Source organism: Martes martes, assembly GCF_963455335.1.
Source record: "Martes martes genome assembly, chromosome: 13".
Classification (NCBI taxonomy): Eukaryota; Metazoa; Chordata; class Mammalia; order Carnivora; family Mustelidae; genus Martes; species Martes martes.
Window position 1 is genome coordinate 17,813,783 of NC_137901.1, and position 23,606 is coordinate 17,837,388.

General features: G+C 44.0%; 1 protein-coding gene and 1 long non-coding RNA gene across 2 annotated transcripts in view; one reads left to right on the plus strand and one right to left on the minus strand.

Annotated features, from left to right (window-relative positions):
* The window catches only part of ATP8B1 (ATPase phospholipid transporting 8B1), a 119,235-nt gene extending 99,479 nt beyond the window's left edge, over positions 1 to 19,756 (plus strand). The window contains exons 18-28 of the mRNA XM_080821444.1: positions 1,565 to 1,729; positions 2,491 to 2,602; positions 3,980 to 4,055; positions 7,174 to 7,306; positions 7,709 to 7,997; positions 11,812 to 12,035; positions 13,187 to 13,270; positions 14,043 to 14,288; positions 14,608 to 14,746; positions 16,928 to 17,058; positions 18,095 to 19,756. Coding sequence (XP_080677570.1) covers positions 1,565 to 1,729; positions 2,491 to 2,602; positions 3,980 to 4,055; positions 7,174 to 7,306; positions 7,709 to 7,997; positions 11,812 to 12,035; positions 13,187 to 13,270; positions 14,043 to 14,288; positions 14,608 to 14,746; positions 16,928 to 17,058; positions 18,095 to 18,319 — 1,824 coding nt within the window. The 3' untranslated portion in view covers positions 18,320 to 19,756. The remainder of the gene's footprint in view (positions 1 to 1,564; positions 1,730 to 2,490; positions 2,603 to 3,979; positions 4,056 to 7,173; positions 7,307 to 7,708; positions 7,998 to 11,811; positions 12,036 to 13,186; positions 13,271 to 14,042; positions 14,289 to 14,607; positions 14,747 to 16,927; positions 17,059 to 18,094) is intronic.
* The window catches only part of LOC308354135, a 36,219-nt gene that overhangs the window by 6,869 nt on the left and 5,744 nt on the right, over positions 1 to 23,606 (minus strand). Inside the window, exon 2 of the long non-coding RNA XR_013967847.1 lies at positions 11,199 to 12,027. This is a non-coding gene — a long non-coding RNA (uncharacterized lncRNA). The remainder of the gene's footprint in view (positions 1 to 11,198; positions 12,028 to 23,606) is intronic.

Genomic DNA, 23,606 nt, shown 5'->3' on the forward strand with positions numbered 1-23,606 from the left:
AAAGTTCTGTGTTAACTCTTGGCCCCTCCCTTGTCTCGGTGTAGCTGTGTGGAAAGGGCATGAATGTAGGAATAGGGCGGGCTGGTTCTGGGTCTGCCCCTGCTGCTGACTTCCTGGGACGTGGCCATGCTGTCCTTTCCAGCATCCAGGCTGGCAGCATCTGCAGGGCTGGCCTAGGGTAATGACTGGTCTCTCTTCTAGTGACCTTGAGCAAGCTACGTAACCGTAGCGAGCTGTGGTCTTGATATCTGTGTGGGCTCCAGGAATTCCACCAGCCTCCTAGTGTACGATGAAGGAAAGAGCGTTCGTGTGTGATGGGGCATGACAAAGCAATGCGGTGGATAATTGAATTTGAGGTGTTTGTCAGTAAATCAGTTTGGTTTTCATTACTTCAGATTTGTTATCCGAGGGGAGTGTGAACTTAGTCCAGTGATAATTGCAGTTAATTCAGAATGCTTCTGGAAATGCCGCCCTTGGAATTGCCTACCAGTCCTCTTACTGTTTTGGTTCTATCAATGATGGCAATGAGGTATGGAGGACATCCATCAGTCCTGGTATCCCAGTCCTGCCTTTTTGTTTTGTGTTCTTGGGGAACAGTTGTGTTTCACTGAAGCATTAGTTGCCCATGTGAAAGAGGAAGAGGAAGAAGATAATTCCTACCAAGGAAGGTCGTTGCAAGGGAAAGCATCTTGCACAATTCCCAGCATTTAGTAAGTGCTTAGTAAAGGGTAGTTTCTTCCCTTTCCTTTAAGGGTCTGGTTGAGTTTTGGGACCAGCCAGAGGTCCTTCAGGAAGAAGCCTGTATATGTTACTTCTTGGGATCGCATTTTAAGTTAAGATAGGTTGTCAAAGCAGTTACAATGGATAATTTCTCATGAGGATATGAACAATGGCAATTTAATCAAACAGATGCACAATCTTCCAAAGAATCTTTGAAAGTGAACAGTCAGTTGGGTGAACTAGGTCTGCCATCTTTGGCTAGACAAGATGCAGCTGTGAAGTAATAAAGCATTTTTACTGACTCACACTTGAGCTATTTAAAATAGCTTAAATGTGTTCTCCATGATTAAGTTTTCCAGACACTCTTTTTCATTTAAATGTTTTATCTCACCTTTAACAGGGGTTCAGGTATTTCAGAATTGGCTTGAGGAAACAATGCTTGGTTAAGAGTTCACAGCTGATTCGGCTCGTAACAGTTTATGGGAACAAGTTATAAAATTGTCAGGTCTGTGTTTACGACATCAGTACACCCCCCAAGGCAGCTCCCTCGTCTGTTATTTTCTGAGTCGTTATAAGAAAAAGTTTTCTTCACTCTAGTGACTTGATGTAGAAGAAATCTATACTTTTCTCTTTAATTTGGGGACTACAGATAGGATCCTGAGAATACTTAGAAAAACAAAGTATTTGTTTAATCTCGTCCACAGAATGTATTTATTCAGAATTCATTATCTTTCATGACCTCTTTTTAAATTCTTACTGTATAACTTCAAAGAACGATTTCAAACTCGATCTTGAATTACATAAAATTAACTACTGTTTGTTGGATGGATTATCTTTTGAATAGATCTTTGCAAGCGAGACTCTTAGAACTCTGTGCCTTTGCTACAAGGAAATTGAAGAAAAAGAGTATGAAGAATGGAACAAAAAGTTTATGGCTGCCAGTTTAGTTTCCACCAACCGAGATGAAGCTCTGGATAAAGTGTATGAAGAGATTGAAAAAGACTTAATTGTGAGTCTTAACCTTCCTAACTCGATAGCCTAAAGAGAATTGGAAGTTTTATTAAGTTTTGTTATATTTTTAATCTCATGCTTGAAAGAGAATTCTAACTTGAGCATTTCAATTTGGTACAATGGAACTAGGTCATTTGAGTTTCTTTTGTTCAGCAGGCAACATAGAAATTGCCATTATGAGAAACCAGAAGACAGAAAACATGGAGATTCTAATTAGATTCTGTTATTTTTGTATCACTCATTAAAATGCATTATGATTTTTACATAACCAACCAGCACATATTCATTACATTTTGAGAAATCACTGAAATGATTTTTATTTTGCAAAACCTTGAAACAGGAAAAACATACCGTTTTTTTAAGTGAAATTTCTCAAAATTGAACACTTACTGCCTGGAGAGTTTAGGTTAGAAGGATATGTTCAACAAAGAGCTAGTATCGACCTTTAGTGAAAGGGAGTGGCTTGTGTCCATTGAGGCAGTATGTAGACAATGAAAGTATATTTTTAATGTCCTTAATTTTATATTTAGGTTTTAATCTTGGTAAACTAAGAAAAAAAATTTTGAATGTTTTGGGTTTTGGTGAGTGTGAAACACAGCAGCCTTCCCTGTCGCTGCTGGCCTTCTGCCCCAGGGGAGCACCGAGTAGGGGTATAATTAGCCCTTCTTCTGCTTACAGGTTGGCAGATTGCAGTTACAGAACATTTTGAGCTTACGCGCTAATTCCTTTTTTTTTTTTTTTTTTTAATGTACATTCCAGCTACTGGGAGCGACAGCAATTGAAGACAAGCTCCAGGATGGAGTCCCAGAAACCATTTCAAAACTTGCAAAGGCCGACATTAAGATCTGGGTGCTCACTGGAGACAAAAAGGGTAATTTTGTTTGCGGGGAAGCATATATGTTAATTCATTAAATATTCAAAGCTCCTATTTCCCTTGTCCAAGATGACTTTCTCAGACTTTCCATCCTGCACAAACACTGTCCATCATTTCTTTAAGAAAACCTTCTCCATCACGCTAGTTCTCTCGGACAGCATCCTTCTGGAAACCCCCTCAGTAGCAGAGTTTATGTCTTATCATGGAGCTCCTGGTTAGGCCATGCTGACTGTGATCAGTCTTATGTCCCCAGCCAGAGGTGGGCTCCTCTGATGAAAGGACCATCCTTTTTGTCCCTTCTGTCCTCCCCAGCACGTTGCCATTATGTTGGGCGCAGAATGGAACAATACAGAATGCTGATCAACCACTTCTGTTTTCTGACCCATTTTATTGCTTTAAAATGATTAATTAAAATTTTATACCCAAGGGATGATCTTACTTTTTAAATCCAGAGCTCAACAAGGAGTTGTTTGGCATTGCTACCTCACTCCACAAGCCTCCTGCGGAAAATCAGATAATTTCTCTTACCCTGACGTTGTTAATGGGTTACACACTCTGATAAGCTAAGGGAAGGCCTGACCTTAAACAAATAACAGTGGGTGGTAATGGAAAAAAGGGGGTATCTCCAGTAGGAGCCCTGTGTAAAGGTTTATGGAAATAGTTATCTTTTCTTTTCTTCTATAATAGAATGATTAAACCATAGGAACTGACTGCTTAGTATTTCAGTGAACACTGATTTATTAAATAACCAGTTCATGTGTTTGATGATACAGTTCTTTTTATTATTTTTTATTTTTTTAAGATTTTATTTATTTATTTCACAGACAGAGATCATGAGTAGGCAGAGATGCAGGCAGAGAGAGAGGGAGGAAGCAGGCTCCCTGCTGAGCAGAGAGCCCGATGCGGGGCTTGATCCCAGGACCCTGAGATCATGACCTGAGCCAAAGGCCGAGGCTTTAACCCACTGAGCCACCCAGGTGCCCTGATACAGTTCTTTTTATAACTGAAAACATTTCAAACAAGACTTTGACTTCACTTATTTTATCACAGAAAATGGGCTTTTCCTCCCCTTTGTGTGATTTCTATACATTGCTACAGAAAAAAAGAGCATACTGGCTTGAATCTGCCTATTTCAAGACTTGAGAAAAAGGCTCATTACTAGCTAAGTCCATCATTCATCAGTTGGAACAACACTTAATTTTTAAAATTTATTTATTTTTAGATTTTTTTGTATTTTTATTTTTTATTAACGTATAATGTTATGTTATATATTATATACCTGTTTCAGGGATACAGGTCTGTGATTCATCAGTCTTACACAATACACAGCACTCACTACAACACATACCCTCACTTAATTTTTTTCTGTCGTAGAAACTGCTGAAAATATAGGATTTGCGTGTGAACTTCTGACCGAAGACACCACTATCTGCTATGGGGAAGATATAAAGTAAGTAAAGGCAAAACTAGAGGCAGTAGACATGGCAGATGGGGAGAAATGGGAGCTGACTGTCACCTCAGTTTTCCTCACATTTAAATGAAGCAGGAGAACCCAGAGAGTTCCAAGTTATCATGGTTTGACCTTATTTTGAGCAGATTTTAGGGTTCAGGGGGGTTGGAGCCTTTATTTACTCTTTCAGGGGCCATTTCTCTCCATTCCTTGGGGAAGTCCTCTGTGCTTACCTGCTGACCACCCCCCCCAAAAAAAGAGATCAAGATGTCACTAGCCAATTAATCTGAATTCTCTCCATGTGCTGCCTTTTCTAAGAATTATAATTTTGAAAGAAATACAGAAGTAAAGAATGCCACAATTTTGTTTGGAAGGAGACAGTTGGATGAGAGGTACCTCTAGACTTGTCTGGATGGGGCAGAATACTTCAAAGCGTAGCTTCTCCTGAACCCTCGGGAGCCCAGAGGCACAGTAGACCTTGAAAGGCTTCAGGAAGAGCCGTGTCCTGTTAAAAAGCTGAGAGCGTGTTGCACAAGTTCTTGGGCGGTGCTATCTTGACAGCTATATTTCTTTCTCAGATCTTTTCCTTACACCTCCCCCAGGCTGTCCCAAGGCCAGAAGCTGTAGGCAGACACACGTGCCTAGTCTGGTAGAATGATGAGGGACTTACGCTTGAGCATAGCCCAAAGGCCGAGAAGTGATAAGATGATGAGGGAGTTGATGGTTGTGGTTAGTCTTCTTTCTAATGATGGTGCTAGAGCTTTTGCGAGCTGTTCCAGTATACTGGGCCCTCGGCTAAATTAGACAAAATCGGTAGCTCTAACATCTAAATAGATCAGTTCTGTTTGCATAAACCATGCCTCTTTGTGCTTTTACCTTTTAAAAAATAGGGATAGACAAATAAATACTAATATGTTTACATAAGTAGTTTCTTGGTTTCAAGTGATTTGGCTAATGGCCAGATGGGCTTATTTCTTATAGATGGGGGCCTTAATAGAGTTCAGGTCTCTCTCAAGTGTTGAAAATTGGGCCCTGAGCTAAATTAGAAGGTAAAATCTATGCAAGTAGTAAATTTTGTGAGCCTGCTGTTAGTTAGGTTTACTTTGTAGAGGGCTGACGCCATCTTTCTCTGTAGATGCTTCCTGAAAGGGTGATTCCTATATAATGGTTTGGATGGGCAACTTCCTGTTTTTTCTCTTTCAGCCTTTTAGTGATTTGTCTTGATGACTCCTAAATTTCAACTTGAAAATGAACAATTAATGTAGGGAAAAAAGTAACAGATACCTAATCCTCCAGGGTACTGGTTCTCAACCAGCGGTGATTTTGCCTTCCAGGGAACATTTGGCAAAGTCCGGAGACATCTTTAGTTGTCATAATGCGGGGGGGTGGGGTAGGGGCCAGGGATGCTGCTGAACATCCAATGACACAACGGACAGCCACACACAAAAGAGAAGTCCCTGGCCCTGAGACATAGTAGTGCAAAGGTGGAGAACAGTGGCTGTGTGTGTGTCATGAGGAAAGCTCTGGACTGAGAGTAAGGAGACCTGAGTTTTCATTGCCATTTTCCTATCAGTTTGGTGCAGGTCAATCACCTCATGTCTCTTGGATTTGATTTCCTTATTTGTAAAGGAAGAGTCTGGGTGAGATCTTTGTGGACCCTTCCACTCCCAAATTCCATAACTCATTTTTCTTTCACATGAATGTAGTATATGCGGTCTTCTCAATTACTTGTTGATATAAAGCACTGAGAATTTCTCAAAAGCAAACATAACTTTATGTGGGAGTAAGCTACTTCTTGCCAACTAGTAGCCACTGCTTATGATACACTGGGGGGTTCACACCAAGGATTAAAATTCAGCTCAAGATGGCCTGCCTTCTTCCATTGCTTGTGAACACATTTTCAGCTGTGTCTTCCGTGAGCTGTCTTTGGCAGATAACAAAGCACCAAGCACATGGTGCCCCACAGAGGGAGAAATTAAGACTTAATGAGATTATGTCATCGGATTTAAAAATGGGCAAAGGACTTGAATGACTTTTCTACAAAGAGGATGTACCAATGGCCACCAGGCATATGAAATGATGCTCAACATCACTAAACATTAGGGAAATGCAAATTAAAGCCAGCATAAGCTCACACCGTATACCCTTTTAGGATGGCTCCTATCAAGACAACAGGGCTCTGGGTGGCTCAGTAGGTTAAGCGTTTGCCTTTGGCTCAGGTCGTGATCCCAGGGCCCTGGGATGGAGCCTGATTGTCTCTCTTCTCCCTGCCTGTGCCCTCTGTCACTCTCTCTCTCTCTTTTAAATAAATAAAATCTCTAAAACAACAACAAACAGAAAATAACAAATGTGGGCAAGCATGTGAAAATTAGAACCCTTGTACACTAGTGGTAGGAAATAAAATGGTGCAGCTACTATGGAAAACAGTATCATGGTTCCTCAGAAAAATCACAAATAGAATTGCCGTATGATCCAGCAATCCAGCTTGTGGATGTATATCGCAAAGAATTGAAAGCCAGAACTCAGAGAGATTTTCATATCCATGTCCATAGCAACACTAGTGACAATAGCCAAAAGTAGAGGCAACCCAAATTCCCACTGATGGAGGGATGAATGGATAAACCAAATGTAGTATAGCCATACAATGGAATAGTCTTAAAGAGGAAGGAAATTCTAACAGGCCCTACAATAGGAATGAACCTTGAGGACAGTGAAATAAGCCAACTGCAAACAAAAACAAAAAACAAACCCAAATACTGTGTGATTCCACTTACAGGAGTTACCTAGAGTGGTCAAATTCACAGAAACAGAAAATAAAGTAGTAGTGACCAGGGACCAGGGAAAGGGGGAAATGGGGAGTTAGTTAATTGGTAAAGAGTTTTCAGTTTTGAAAGATGAAAAAGTTCTGGAGATTGGTTACAAAGCAATGTGAATATATTTAATTCTACCGAACTGTATATGTAGAAATAGTTAGGATTTTATGTGTTTTTTATGTGTTTTATGTTTTACGTGTTTTTTAAATCACAGTTTTAAAAAGATTATTTATCCAAAATATCTCCCAGTCAAGGGCCGGTTTATAGTCTTGTACTCTTAAACACTTAAATTTCTTTCCCCCCAGTGCTCTTCTTCACACAAGGATGGAAAACCAGAGGAATAGAGGTGGCGTCTATGCAAAATTTGTACCCCCGGTGCATGAACCTTTTTTTCCATCTGGTGAAAACCGTGCCTTGATAATCACTGGTTCTTGGTTGGTGCGTATCATTAATGTGTTTGTGCCTCTGGCTGAAACTAAAGCAGTTCGTTGTGGACTGATTGGAGATGGTTTCCCATGTTAACTGCCAACCTAAAAATCTCTTAGCCTGCAAATGAATGGGCAGTTTCCCAAGTTTGAGAATTAATATTATATGATCTACAAAAGGAATTATATCACACTGGTAATAGTGGTTATCCCTGGTTCATCAATCAATGGGTCATTTTAATTTTCTTCTGTGTACATTTTTGTATTTTCTAAAGGTTATGGTAAATAGAGTTTATAGTCAGAACAGTCTCACCCATGATGTAACCCAAGAACCATCCTTCACGTGATTAAGGTCTTGGGAATGACACTCTTGATATAAAAACGCAAATGATTGTAATCCTCTGATTCCACCCAGAATGAGATTCTTCTGGAGAAGAAGACCAAGAGAAGTAAGATTCTGAAGCTGAAGTTCCCAAGGACAGAAGAAGAACGACGCATGCGGACGCAGAGTAAGCGGCGTCTGGAAGCTAGGAAAGAGCAGCGGCAGAAGAACTTTGTGGACCTGGCCTGCGAGTGCAGCGCGGTCATCTGCTGCCGGGTCACCCCCAAGCAGAAGGCGATGGTGGTGGACCTGGTGAAGAGGTATAAGAAGGCCATCACGCTGGCGATCGGAGATGGGGCCAACGATGTAAACATGATCAAAAGTGAGTCTCGCCTACAGCTGGTGCCACCGGAGCTGCTGGAGAAGCAGCGGCAGGGATGTTTGTTGGGGGGGCGGGTAGTCTTCCTGTCACTGCTTAGGCTTTCATAAAGCAGATGCCTGACAAAGGCCTTTCCGCATGATGACGACACCTATGACCCTGCCCTCAGGAAGCTCAGGCTACCCAGTAGGAGAGAGCAGGGAGGACAGTGGCACTTGGGAGATGCCAAGTGGAAGATGAGTTCCAGATGGGGGAACTTAGCCTTATTTGTTGCCCTCTTTTACATACATGTGGATTTGTTTTCCTTCTCTTGCTACTTCTCCATATTTCCTTAAGGCTTATTAAAAAAATCCTGCTATTAATAGTTTTGCAAAAATCTCTGCTGAGCTTGGAGTGAATTCTCTTGGTTTTTCAGAGTATTTTTTTTCATCTGAGCATCTTTTTCTAGGGCTTTCTTCTTGCTCTTGGCAAACTGGGTGACCAGGGTAACATACACGTAGCGTTGAAGCAAAAGCTCCAACATGGTCTCACGAGCCTCCTGACCTTCCTAGAAGAGTACCAAGGGTCGTTTTGCTGCCTGGGGCACCCTAGGTCTTCAAAATTGAAGAACCGAGTCCTATCACGCAGAAATACATTGTGCTCGTAGGGAAGTGTGCAGAACCAAACCCTCATCAACATGTCTGAATCCTGGGTTGGTTTTTGTGTTTTTCTTCCCTCCCTGTGTTCCTGTCAGGGAGCGTCTCGTAATGGAAAGGCCACAGCTAGCAAGACCTGAATGCTTGTCCTCACTCTGATGCCAACATGCCGTGTCACCTTGGGCTCATGCTCAGGCCTCAGCTTTCTCATCTAAAAAACAATATTATCTTTGATGTCCCCTCTAGTTTTGTGGTATGATTAAGATGAACCGTTTGTTACATGACCGCACGTGTCCTGTTGTGCTGGCTACTTTAACTGCATAATGTATAACTAGGCTTAATTCAGCCTATTTTGTAATTCATGTCTTTTTCTTTTCTTAGAGTCTCCTCCTCCTCCTTCTCGATCTATACTAAGAATATTCCAACTTTATCTTCCTCAGCAGGAGTCAGCTATATGACGTATGTCTTCTTTATCATGTGTGTATCTGTGACCACCGCTAGTTGTCATTCCTCTCCAGTGTGTTTTGCATGTGTTCACCATACCATAGGACTGGCATTTCTTGCTCCAAATGCTATCAATTTCTTGCCCCTACAGCCGGTTCTAGTTCATTTTCCATTTGGGATGAAAATCAAAGAAACGCAGGTCTCCTCAGAAGTCCAAGTACTGATAGTGCCTTTTTGTACTTTTAGAAAAACTGGCATCACTTTCGTCTGCATACAGAATAATATGCAGAAATGATATTTGCTTAGAAGGAAGCACAGTGAAATTTAAATGTCCAAAAATCTGGCCATTTGTTAGCATGTTCCACGTTTAGTAGTGTAGCCCAGTGGAGGTGGAGGGAATTAAAACCTGCCATATGTTTTTGCTGCGAGCGAGGATGCAAGGACTCTCCAGGGCTGCCCGCCCTCTCTCCCTCTCTTGGGCTGGAAGAGGTCTGCTGGCTGGTGCCCTAAGAAGGTCTAGCACCCTAAGAAGGAACAAGCAGCATGAGGGGAGACAGAGGCAGAAAAGTGTGAGGACATGACGTGTTTGTTAAACAGCTATGAAGGAGTCTACCAGTGAGGCATCTGAAATTACATTTTTGAAGCTTCAGGAAAATCCAGGTGTCTATATTTAGATCATAGGGGGAAAAAAAAGTGTGGCTTTATAAAGTACATCTGTTCAGTTGCCTTGAATCCCCTGTGAGCTGTGGCCGTGTTCTTTTCACATACTGTCCTTGGTGTGCTCAGCAAAAAGGCTGGGCTGGACCTCAGGGCCTGTGGCCGGCGTTCCTCCTCCTTGGCCCCAGGAGCATCTGCATAATTTCCCTTTGTTGCTTGTTCAGGAAAGAAGGCCATGGTTTGGGAGGAAAGGGCAGTTTGGCAACCATGACTAGTCATAAGAATTATTTATGTGTTTTGAAAGAAATCATAAATACTGACTGAGACATGCAATTTATTCTATTTTTTTGAATTGCAAAGTGTTGCTGAAAACTTGGGTTTGGCCAAGTCACTATGTCGCTTTGAATTTGCCAGACCTTGTATTCTGCCACCATGGCAGGATTTCGGGAGCGTCTTTCAGTTGGAAACCCTCCTGAGTTGGCAGTTGCTCTCAGGTGTAAGCAAAAATACATTGTGTTCCCCAACACACGTTTTCTAATTGATGTCAATACATCTTTACTTCCATGTCTTTTAAGACCTAGATAAAGTTCGTAATTCCCAAAGTTGAAACTGTGACTAAGTGACTTTTGGAAGGACGGATAAAAATTTGACTTTCATTTTTATCCATTCTGGAACTTTCCCCAGAAAAAAACTGTGCCTCTTAAGGTCATGGTGGGCCAGGATTAAATGCTGAAAGTTTAATATTATCTTTGTTAAAATACTTTTGATTGCAAATATTAGAGAACAACTAAAGTAAGCTCAAGACAAAAAGATATTTATTTTAAAAGATAAAAAGATGGGGGCACCTGGGCGGGGCCTCAGTTGGTTAAGTGTCAGCCTTCAGCTCAGATTGTGATCCCTGGGTTCTGGGATCAAGCACCATGTCGGGCTCCCCCACTCATTGGGGAGTCTGCTTCTCCCTCTGCCTCTCCTCTGCACTCTTGCTCTCTCTGTCCCAAATTAAAAAAAAAAAAAACAAAAAACTTTGTGCCTCCCAAGAATCCAAGCCTCAGAAAGATGCTAGAACCAGAACCTGGAGCTGCACCAGGAACCCAGCTTCTGGTTTCTCCCTCTTTCTAGATTTCTTCACTTCTCTGCCCCTCAGAACCCCTCAGGGGGAAAAAATACACACACACACACACACGCACGCGCGCGCGCGCGTGCATGTGTGTGTGTATATATCCCACAACTCAAGAATGTGTAGGTTAAAATTCCAAAGACATACACGCCCGAATCCTAATTCTGAAATGTGAAAGCGACACTGATCGCCCTAGCATGGGTTTTCAGTCAAGGTTAGTACAAGAACCAGACCCTGCTGGGTACTTTAAGCAGGAAGTGATTAATACAAGGGACCAGGTGCTCATGAAAGCTCTGGATGGATGGAAGAAAGCAGGTGCTAGCAAGAATCTCTAACATCTTAGTCACTTACCGGAGGAGCTTCTAGCTTTGAGGCTCCTGTGAAGGGCTTTTCAGCTGAGCAGCCTTTGTCTATCAACATCCAGGCAGCTGGAGAGAGGATATGAACTGCGCTGCAGAAATGCCAAAAAAAGGAAGGGGTGCTGAGCTCCAGCTCGCGTCGACTTCCACTTCAAGTGGCTCGTAACAGTGGAACCCAATTCACAAACAGAACCTAGTGCCAGGGAGGTTGGGAGGGCCAGTGTGTAGCATCCACTGCTGAGGACTTAATCTGCCCTCAGCTGGCTCAGCCGTGGCCAGGGACACAGTCTGCACGGACTCCTCGGGTTGACCCCGTGGGTGGGAAGGATGGCTAATGAGCTGGGCAGATAATCCTAATGGAATTCGCCACCCACCTGAGATCCTTCCACAAACACCTTTTAGAGGCCTCAGTGTGTGCTCTTTTGAGCAACCCGTATCTCAGACATCGAGTTCAGAAGCTCGGGTGGGGCTGGTGAGCGAGAGTTTTCATGTGTATTGTTCCATGAATGTGTTTCTGTGCTTTGCCGTGGGAACATTTTCATCGCCTCAGTGTTTCGCCTTAAAATTAGCTTATGATTGACGTATGTGCTCCCTCTGTCCCACAGCTGCCCACATCGGCGTTGGCATAAGCGGGCAAGAAGGCATGCAGGCTGTCATGTCAAGCGACTACTCCTTCGCCCAGTTCCGATACTTGCAGAGGCTGCTGCTGGTGCACGGCCGGTGGTCCTACATACGGATGTGCAAGTTCCTGCGCTACTTCTTCTATAAGAACTTTGCATTCACTCTGGTTCATTTCTGGTACTCCTTCTTCAATGGGTACTCTGCGCAGGTAACAGAACGATAATTAGTATTATCTGATGAGTAGAAGTCTTCCATAAATAAAACTCTACTTCCGAAAAAAACATTCCCCCTCCGTACTTGGGGTTTGGATGCTCTCTCTCAACAGTTGAGGCATGGATTCAGATTATAGATGACTATTTTTTTTTTTTTATAGATGACTTTTCTAAAAGGTTTCTGGTGCTTTAAAAAATACTTTATTTTGCCGTCAGAAAGTTGGGATTTGTTCCTGACCTACTGGCTTTTGTTTATATGTCTTTGCCTTTACCCTAGATTTTTTTTTCCTGGGTCACCTTGCCGTTAAGAATAGCGAGAACAAATTACTCAACGTTGAACGTATAAAATGATATTGTGACTAAGGCTAAAGGGATTATATAAATTTTGGATGATCATAAATCTGTTCTCTTAACCTGTTTGTTTTTGTTAGTGCTGAAATGATAGTGGGGGACTATACAGAATATGCTGAAATGGTGATAACAGCAGAAAAATATCATTAGTAACAATGAACCTGAATCAGTGCTTGTGGTTGTCTAAACTTCCCATGCCACAGACAGATGGTATCAGAAGAGCCTCCAAACCCGAGGGCCCGGGGCAGCCTTGAGCAAGGTGAGGGCCCTCGTCCTGCTCCCCTGCAGGCCTGTGTGGAGCTGGTGGCGATGAGTGAGCCTGGCTCCTCTCCACTGCCCTGCGGACGAGTGTATGCACGGCCCCGCCTATCCCTTCCGGAAGCCCAGTTTTCATGTTCACATTCTGCCTCAAAGACGTTTACATGGAAATGTGAGACTCACAAAGTAAAAGAACATTTGAATGATACCTTACGTGCTTTTTGAACCAGTTTTGGTGTTATGTATTCTAATTCATTAATCAAGGGATATAAAAGGGATCGGCACCAACGTATTTTCCATTAGTCAAACAGAGGGGACTCCTTTTCCAAGACATGTTTTGGCGTATATTCCCCGTCTATGTTGGAAAGCAGGTTTGTTTGTGTGGAGCGCTCTTTGGTTCCGCCCGTTCCACGGCACGCAGCGCCAGCAGAGGCCGCACACAGGCAGGGCCCTGCCTGCTCCGGGAGAGGGGAACGTGTGTGGACTGGGTGGGCAGGGCGTGCTGGTTGGTGACACCGCCGCGGTCTTCTCCCCACAGACCGCGTATGAGGACTGGTTCATCACGCTCTACAACGTGCTCTACTCCAGCCTGCCCGTGCTCCTCATGGGGCTGCTTGACCAGGTAGGAGCCTCGTGCGGACGCGGACAAGTCAGGGCCGACTGGGCCCCTGTTTGAGAAGTTAAAAGCGAATATTTCAGTGCATTCTTTCGGTTTTCATGGCTTCCCAAGAAAACCCTATTCTTGTCCTGTTGTTTGGCGACCAGAATAGCTGCTGTACTTCTGTACGACAGTGACAAAAGGGGATTTCTGTGCCTGGGTTGAATTCATGGACAGGAGAGTTTATTATCTCCCTTTTGGACACCAGGAGTTTCTTGTCAAGACACCTGACAGTATAGCCTGTCTCTAGAGTAGTGACTTTAAAATTGTTTTACTCTTTCTCCAAACATATGTGTTTAATTTCCCAAATTAGTCCACATTCCATCCAGGAGCAATTCTTCGAGAAGGTGCTTTAATGAACAAAAAGAATAATCTGGAATTAACCCATCAACTTGCATGTGAAAAGACTTTCTAAAAAAATTAGAATATATACTCCCAGGAGGTAAAAATAGTCTCCCTACATTTTTTGGGACATGACTATTTGCTTTCCTTCTATGAGTAGCAAACTAATAGACCTCTACCTCGTCCCTTTCTTAATTAAATAGCAAATAACGGTGGACTGAAGTAAAGGGGTTGGTCTCTGCACACCGAAACCATTCAGGACTCAACCTTGTTGAGGTTTTGCCTTCCTAAAACTAGGCTGAAACTCTTTGTGAGAGAGAAATTGGAATGGATCTCGGAGCTCTTGGGTCCTGGATCGTACACAACCTTTTTTGGTGTGTTTTTTCCCTTTAAGGATGTGAGTGACAAACTGAGCCTCCGCTTCCCTGGGTTGTACGTCGTAGGACAAAGAGACTTACTATTCAACTACAAGAAGTTCTTTGTAAGCTTGGTGCATGGAGTTTTAACATCGATGATCCTCTTCTTCATACCTCTGGGAGCGTATCTGCAAACTGTGGGACAGGATGGAGAGGCGCCTTCAGACTACCAGTCTTTTGCTGTGACCATTGCTTCTGCTCTTATAATAACAGTGAATTTCCAGGTACATGGCTTCAGTCGACTGTTCCCAGTATCTGTCAGTTACCTGCATTTCTGTCCATGGGCCCGTGTGTGCATGCACCTGGCTCCCACTCTCCCTCCCGCTGAGCCTCGGCCGCCTTAAAAAGGCGAATGCTATCTGCACCCCTTACACCGAGCACATTTCCTGCTTCTTGCCTGAGCCAAGGATCGTTTTTGATTGTTCGGTATTCAAGCCAAATCCTGCCTAAGCTGTTGAATTCTATTTTCAGAATCCTTAGATTCTTTATTCCTTGGTAACTCCCCAAAAGCGAATGCTCTGTTTTTCTCTGGTTTCTCTGCAGATTGGCTTGGATACTTCTTACTGGACTTTTGTGAACGCCTTTTCCATTTTTGGAAGCATTGCTCTTTATTTTGGCATCATGTTTGACTTTCATAGTGCTGGAATCCATGTCCTCTTTCCATCTGCATTTCAATTTACAGGTTGGTATTTTCTAAATTCCAAAAATAAAGGTATAGAAAAGTGTTACTGGTTTAGACTCTGAGGTAACTTCTAAGTAATAACACGACGTGTAAGTTATTGCTAGTGAATATGAATGTCCTGACTGGCAACTGAATGACGGTGGTGGGCTGGAAGTGTGGGATAATGTGATAGGAAGAAAGCAAAATTTTAAAATTTGATATAATTGTGCATCTGTTCAGTTAGGAGATCCCCCCCTCCAAATCTAATATTGGTGTGTTCCTGGGAAATCGAGTATGCACGTAATGCTGGTAGCATGATGATATAATGTTTTCAAAGAACTATCTGGAAATACGTAACGAACTATAAAACTTCTCATACATTTGGACCCAGGATTTCCACTTGGGGAAAACACCTAAAGATAAAACATACCGATTTTTGGAAAAATCAATTTGTACAAAGATTATACCACTGCAATTCTAATTGTTGTTTAAAAATGGGAATAGTTCAAAGACCTAATAAGAATATTATAGTAGCTGATCAAGGTATGAGTCCCATATGATGAAATTTTAGAATTCAAAAGTGGAAAACCTACCACATCACTAGAAGAATGTATGCAGAAAGGTGCCTGGGTGGCTCAGTGGGTTAAAGCCTCTGCCTTCCGCTTAGGTCATGATCCCAAGGTCCTGGGGTCGAGCCCTGCATCGGGCTCTCTGCTCAGCACGGAGCTTGCTTCCCCCCCCGCCCCCCCCCCGCCTGCCTCTCTGCCTACTTGTGATCTCTGTCAAACAAATAAAAACTTAAAAAAAAAATGCATGCAGAGCGATAACTAAACTTACAGAAATAGTTTAGAAATAGTTTACAGCTGTATAAAATAGGACAAATGATAAATGCCAGAATGAATTTGAACTATTTCATACATATTACAAATTTTTAAATATCATGAATTAGAATTTACAAATTCCTTAGTTTATTAAATACAGTAGCTTGGATTCACAATGAGGAAAAAAGTCCCCATAAACTAGTTTCCCTGTAAAAGATTAGTTTGTTTTTGGGGTTTTTTTTAATGGCCAGCTGTAAAAAGACATTTGCTGTGATAATAACTCTTTACTTGGGATTGAGGTCATGTTTTTGATGACTGTTTCTCTTCACCGATTCTGTGTTTTAAAAAGCTTACTAGTACCCCGTTACTTAGAATATTCCCAAAGGAAGAGAGTGTTTTTTATTTAGCGGTGTAAAAACACATTTAAAAAATTAAGGCCACTAAAAAAAAAAAAAAAAAAAAAGGCCACTACTTTTATAAACTTACAGTGTAAGTACAGGGAACACTGTGATAGATTTGGCTCTAAGGGATGTTCATTATAAAATTGGGTAGTTACATATGATTTTCTGGTTGTATGAATTATTACTTTCTCTGACACAAACTAGCTGCCGAACTGCAGTGGAAAAAGCGAGGCTCAAGTCAGATGGATATAGGGTTTAATTTAGGAGTTGCCACGGCTAGCTGTCACCCTGGGAAATCTTTTTACTTCCCCACAACTCAATTTCCTTGTGTGGCAAGGAGGTTACTCTTCATCCCTCAGAGGTAATTAAATGGCATGACCTGTATAAAACACCTACCATAAGGGTTGTCATACTAATGGCAGGGCGAGTTGCTGCTCGTTACTTGGAGTTTCAAACTTTAAGTCAGAAAGTAAATTCCTGGAAAAATGTATTAGTATGGATGGCCTAACTTTGCACTTTTACCTAGTGCAATGTCAACAAACACTTTCTTTTTTCCTTATTTAGTTGTTCAGTGATGTATACTTGCCTTCCTCATTTTGCTTTGTTTAGCTCTATTTTTATTTTTTTAAAGATTTTATTTATTTGACACACACAGAGAGAGACAGCGAGAGAAGGAATATAAGCAGGGGGAGTGGGAGAGGGAGAAGCAGGCTTCCTGCCCAACAGGGAGCCTGATGCGGGGCTCGATCCCAGGACTCTGGGACCATGACCTGAGCTGAAGGCAGATGCTTAGCGACTGAGCCACCCAGGCGCTCTGCTTAGTCCTGTTTTTAAAATGTGCACTCCTTCAGCAGTGACGGGATGTTCTGGGGAGGCCAATCTGTGAACGTTTACCACAGACAATCATTTAAGGCTTAAGGAGTATTCATTCTGCCCTGAGGATGAAGGACCCCTGGGGTTCACTGTCCCTGTTTTTACAGGCACAGCATCAAACGCCTTGAGACAGCCGTACATTTGGCTGACCATCATCTTGACTGTTGCCGTGTGCCTGCTGCCCGTCGTCGCCATACGGTTCTTGTCAATGACCATCTGGCCATCAGAAAGTGATAAGGTACAGAAAAAATAGTATTCTCATTCTGAGTGCCCCTCACAGAAAGCAAGGCCTGTCCCCAAAGCAGCTTTGCTGCAAAATTCTAAATCTGTGGCAAATTTGGTGTGAACATTTTTTAATACTACTTCTCTTTAACTCCATCTTGGAGGTAAGTCCTTTGGGACTGGGATTTTTGTTTGCATGCTTTTTATTTTAAACATTATCAAAGGAAGACTAGTATAATGAAACCCATAGGTCTGTCCGCTCAATTTAACAATTAATACAACATTTTTCCCTGCGAAGAGGTTGGGGTTTTCTTCATTTCAAGAAAAATGCCCCCTCTTCTGGCAGGATCCTCTGAGCTACAAGTTGGCCAAATAATGCATCACTTCAGCTCACATACTGACTAGCAGGCTTGGGTGACTGAGCACCTTCAGTCATCCAAGGGGACTGAGCGCCTTAATGTCTGTCCGAAAAGACGGGTTCTTTCCATCGCTCCCCTCTGCTCTCCTTGCTATAGCTTCAGCTTGGAGCTGGGGGTTGGCTGCTGCAGTTCTGGGCATCTCCTGACACCTCACTGGCCAGGGGAGGCCAGACCAGGTCACGTGGCCGTTCCTGGCCTGTGCTGAGCGAGGCAAGTCCCGGGTCCTGCTCCTGGGAGCGCCATCCACATCCATGGAGGGCTGGGGCTGTATACGGGAAAGCTCCATTTTCATCAGGAAGGAGAGGACACTGGGCAGGCAGCCTTCAGCGTCCCCTAGGAAGCCCTTTTCCGCTGACAAGAAGATGCAGTAGCAACAAGGGTTTTCTCTTGAACCCGCACCAGTCTGACTTGTCATGGGAAGGGACGGTAGCGTAGGCCAGTGGCATTTTCAGCTCCCGCTTTCTGGCTGGGAGACCCTGGGAGTGCTCCGTAACCTCTCTGTATCAAAGGGGGCCGGGCCGCCACCTTCCAGGAGACAGCTAGGAACAGGCCCCCCATCCACGCTGGCGCCTGCCCGCTCCCCCTCCGCTGTCACACACCGTCCCACACCTTCCATGTCTCTGCCGTCCGCAGATTCAGAAGCACCGCAAGCGCTTGAAAGCCGAGGAGCAGTGGAAGCGGCGGCAGCACGTGTTCCGCCGGGGCGTGTCCTCCCGCCGCTCCGCCTACGCCTTCTCGCACCAGCGCGGCTACGCGGACCTCATCTCCTCCGGGCGCAGCATCCGCAAGAAGCGCTCCCCCCTGGATGCCATCATCGCCGAGGGCACCGCCGAGTACCGGCGGACCGTGGAGAGCTGACGCGCCTGCCCCCCGAGTACAAATGTCTATTTTTTTACGGAAAGATTCTCAGGACTTTTTTAAGACAAGAAAACCCTGAATTTGTCATGAGGATGTTAAAGACCACCACCTTCATCACAAGCTGCTTGGGCCGCTGGACTGCTGCAATAGCGAAGGATACCTTTCCAAGTCCTGTTACTCAACTGTGTTCTTTATGATTCAAAGGGAACGTGTTAATCCAGTCTCCAAATAGGACAACAGAATTAGGAAATGTCTTATATTTCAATTCAAATGGTACTCGTGATAAAATCACATTTAGATCATCCCGTCTGGGACCTTCAACACGAATTTCCAGAGGCTGCTTTCTTCCCCATAGGCTACCTTTTTAACAACGATCTTGTATTTGTAATGGCAAGGACAAAAAAATTCATGAATGTTCATCACCTGGAAGCAAAGTGGTCCGATGACTTTTTCAGAGTTGATAATGAACTGCGTGGTTTCCTCTTCTCCTCATATTTGTTTAATAACTCAAGGAAACCACTTCACATTTCATAAGTACAAGCCTTCCGTCTGCTAAGTTTACTACCAGGTTAAAAGTGTGCATCATGTACGTTTACTCTTACTTTGCATTATTATTTTAGCCACTTCCTTCCCTGCTTTCATTTTTAAAAGATGTGTTTAAATATTTATGGGCTTTTTAAAAAAGTTCTTTAAAACTAAGGACATCAGTGATAAATTGTGATTTTTTTGGGTAAAGCTTTCTTTTGAAAAGCAAACTCTATACCTGCCTATATATGTATTTTATAAGGGACTTGAACAGAGGCCTCACATTTTCACTTGTCTTATGTCTTCAAAGAAAAGGCTGTTGGAAGCCACATTTCTAAGACTAACAGTGTATCCTTCAAAAATTGAAATTAATTTTAAGCAATTATGGAAACTATCCTCAAAGAGTCAAAAGTTATTTTTCTAGAGGCTTTTCTCATTCTGTGTTTTTCACACATGAATTTCCAGATTCTAGTGAAGATACAGAGTGTTTTCAATAATTCTGTTCTTTACCATTAGGCTGTGAATGTTCACAACATCCCCTTTGAATTCCTGTAAGAAAATCACAACATGTATATAGTTCATATTCTAGGTATGATGAAAGAATGTATGGGTCTTTATCCTATGGAATAAATTTCTGGAAGTTTACAACTTTATCTTGTAAATTAAAAAAAAAAACAAATTGTTTTTTCTTTTGTTTGGTAAAGCAAAGTTTGCTTGTATAATTCTCAGTTTTCTCTCCTGTTTTGTGAATTGTGGGAAAAGTCGACAATGCAAATGTGTCAAAGACTTACACTGTCGGGTGCAATATTAACAATTTAAAAATGCAAATTGCTTTGGATAAATTATTTCTATATTCTGTAAATCTGAGATTTAATGTATATTTTTGTTTAAAAAATAAATGCTTTAGTAAAATCTTTGGAAAGTATCTTTTAAGTAGGGGATGTGACAGGAGCTAAGGCCTGCAAGGTTGCTAAAGAAACGCGGGGGTCCTCTTGAGGTGAGAAATAAAAGTTGGGGCAGGATGCTAAGTCTTAGCAGAGACGGGAGAGAAGAGGCCCTCAGACTGTAAAGGGCTGGCAGATGCGGATTAATAATCGGCAAGGGCAACTGTGTCCAGACAGGGTGCATCTTTGGATACTTAGGTAAGGCGCAGTTTTTTAAAAATGACCTCAATTCTGAACGTAGAATAAAAGCAAAGGTAACCTTTGACCAAAAGTAGGGGCTAGGAAGTGAGTAAATGATCAAAGGGAAATTAAGGCGTTGAAGGGCAGGAGAGCAGATGAGGAGAAGGGGACCTGAGGCTTGAGGCTGGGGGAGGGCGGAGCATGACCAGCCGGTACAGGATGGACAGGCCGCTCCTGGACAGGATGGAAAACTGTGACCCCACCAAAGAAGTGGGACTATGCCACAGACTTTTTCCAGAGAGAGCATGTGTCTAAGTTGGGCGTAGGGGAGATCTGAAGCAGATTCAGCACCGCCCGATGCAGGGCTGTATCCCAGGACCCTGAGTTCAGGACCTGAGCCGAAATCAAGAGTCGGACGCCTGACCGATGGAGCCACCCAGGCACCCCAGGACTATGCCACAGAGACGGAGGTTCTCTGTAGAAGGACATCCGTGGGGGACTTGTCTGGGAGGCAAAACTGACAGCAGGTGATGAGAGAGCCTCAGCCTGGGTGCTTTCTAAGGTGGAAAATTAGGACCCCCCCTCTTTGCTATTCCACAATTGACAGTTGGCTTCTGGAGCAGAACTTCATGTTCTGTATCTGTATCAGAGCAATCCTTTGAAAATGGGGTGAAAGGACATGGGACAGATTAGACTCTGCAAGAAAAATTGTGTAAGAAAAAGTTCTGAGCAGACATAGGATATAGTCCCTTAAAGGGTGGGGGGAACTTTTTCCCCTAGGATGTCTTACTGTATTTAAAGGGATTGAGGAATGTATGTTTTTGTTTTAATTTATTTGACAGCCAGAGATCACAAGCAAGCAGAGAGGCAGGCAGAGAGAGAGGAGGGGAAGCCGGCTCTCCGCTGAGCAGAGCCCGATGCAGGACTCGATCCCAGGACCCTGGGATCATGACCTGAGCAGAAGGCAGAGGCTTTAACCAACTGATCCAACCAGGTACCCGAGGAATATATGTTTTTAATCAAAGAGCACCACCTAAAGGTTCTTACTGGTGATCAATACCAGAAACTGTTCAGTAGTGATATCCAATGGGGATAGAGTAGTTCTTAAGGACTCCAATGTGATAGCAAAACCAAATGTGCCCCAAAGGACTCTGTATTTTAGCAGTTGTTGCCTTCATGTGATGTAAGTGAAACATGGGAAAATTATAAGACAGCTTCTAAGAGTCCCGTCAGAATCTGCTAGACTGTTATGGCTAAAGGGGCACCTGGGTGGCTCAGACGTTAAGCGTCTGTCTTCAGCTCAGGTCATGATCCCAGGATCCTGGGATCGAGTCCCGCATCAGGCTCCCTGATCAGCGGGAAGTCTGCTTCTCCCTCTCCCATCCCCCCTGCTTGTGTTCCCTCTCTCACTGTGTCTCTCTCTGTCAAATAAATAAAATCTTAAAAAAAAAAAAAAGTTATGGCTACAATAAAACATCTGGTGCATTTATAATTACAAAAAGGCCTGTCAGAAAACACTGTAAAAATGATTTTCTTGACTTAAATTGACATTTCTTTGAAGATCTGTAAGTGGCCAAAAAGTGTATGAAAACATCCTCAACAACATTAGTCATCAGGGAGATGCAAATCAAAACCACAATGAGATACCACGTCACATCCACTAGATGACTATTAGTAGAAAAGGAAGGGCGCCGGGCTCTCAGTTAGCAGAGCGCGGGACTCTTGTTCTTGGGGTTGTGAGTTCAAGCCCCATGTCAGGTGTAGAGCTTACTTAAAAGGCCGGGGATGGGGCAGGGAATAAGTGTTAGCAAGGACTGTGGGGAAAATGGAACCCTCATGCACTGCTGGTGGGAATGTAAAACACTGCAACCACTGCTGAAACAGTCTGGCGGGTCCTCTAGAAGTTAAACAGAATTACCGTATTAACAGCAATTCTCCAAGATGTATCCATATATACACACCGCGAAACCTTGAAAACAGGCACTCAAATATTTGCACGTGAATGCTCACAACAGCACTACTCACCACATCCAACAAAGGCAGAACAACCTCAATGTCCATCCACAGCTGAGTGGATACACAAAATGTGGGCTATACAGAGAACGGAATATAATTTAGCCATAAAAAGGAATAAGGCCAGTTCAAGACGGAGACGTAAGGCACGTAACTCACCCCCTCCCATGGACACACCAGATCCACAGCCACATCCGGAATGATTTCCTCTGAAAACAGATACAAAAGCTGAGGGACTCGTAACTTGGGGCAACCCCCCCCCCCAACCGAGGTGGGGAGGCAAGGCGGAGAAGTAGTCTTGCCGAAAAGCCCACCTCCAGCACTGAACCCCGTATCGGGAAGCCCAACTTTTAAGACCCACACCTGAGAAATAAGGCCTAAAACTTAGAGCTTTGGAAAGCAACAAGGACTGCATGCATGAGGCCTGAAAGGCGAGCGTGCAAACTGAGAAGTGGCTCGGACCGGCCTCGGGCCTCTGGCTTCTCCCACATACTACAGCCCAGCACAGGAGCAGCCAAACTTGACATCAAAGAGGCTTTCTGCTCTTAAAAGCATCGGCTTGAGAGGCAGGCATCTCACTTAACACATCTGGGGGACTGCTGGGTACTCTCCAAGGACAGAGGCCAGTGGACACTTGTTAATCTCGGCACCACCTTCACGCCGCCCCCCGCTGCCCTCCAGAGTACCAGTATCTCCCAGAGGAGAGCTTTTCATTGCCTCTCATACCATTTTTTACACCTGGCGCCCCAGTTTTTGCAGGCACCCATCCAGTGGACACCCCTTGATCGCCTGGCTCTGGGGGCCAGCAGGGCCTGCATTCCGGGGACCCACACGACTGTATCAATCAGATACAAGCTCTCGGCTGGCTGCCAGGGTCCTGCACAGCCGGCAGACGGAAATAAACGCCCAGGCTCTCTGTGATGTGCTTGTCCCGGCAGCGTGGGCCCGAGGGGCAGGCCTCTGGCTTGGCACACATCTAGTCTGCATCTCCCAGAAAGGAGTTTGTACCCTCACCTGGTGCCCCAATTTTTGCGGGTGCTATGAGGTGACACCTCTAGATTGCCTAGCAAGGGTCACAGAGGACTGTAACCAACAGAGAAAAGAGTTTTTAACTGCTACCATTCCCAGAGCACAGCCACAGGCAAGTCCGAGGAGCCGAGTTTTCCTGTGAAAGAGGCCCACAAGCTCATCTCCACAGCTACGTCAGAGGGTAGACCTCTAACCCAGCACACATCTGAGGGCCGTCTGTGAGCCTTTCCAGAGACCTCAGAGGACCAGCTTTGTGTTCTCCTTCTGCCGCGCTCCAGCGTGCCAGCATCGCCCAGGGGGCAATTTGTACACGGGTCTGGTACCAGTTTCTATGTCTGAGTCCCTGACTGCTGTGGACAGTCACCACCCAGTGGACGGCCCTTCACCACCTAGCTCTGGTGGCCCGCAGGATCTGCATTCCTGTGGCCCACTGGACTGTAACAGGTGGGGAGGCCAACTGTGGCCTGCTACAAACTCCAGGACACCACACACCACACACAGGCTAACACCAACCCCCCCCCCCCTCTGTGATAAAGGACTATTTGCTGGTCCTGGAGCTCTGACCCAAGGGGCAGGCTTTTGGTTTGATAAACACC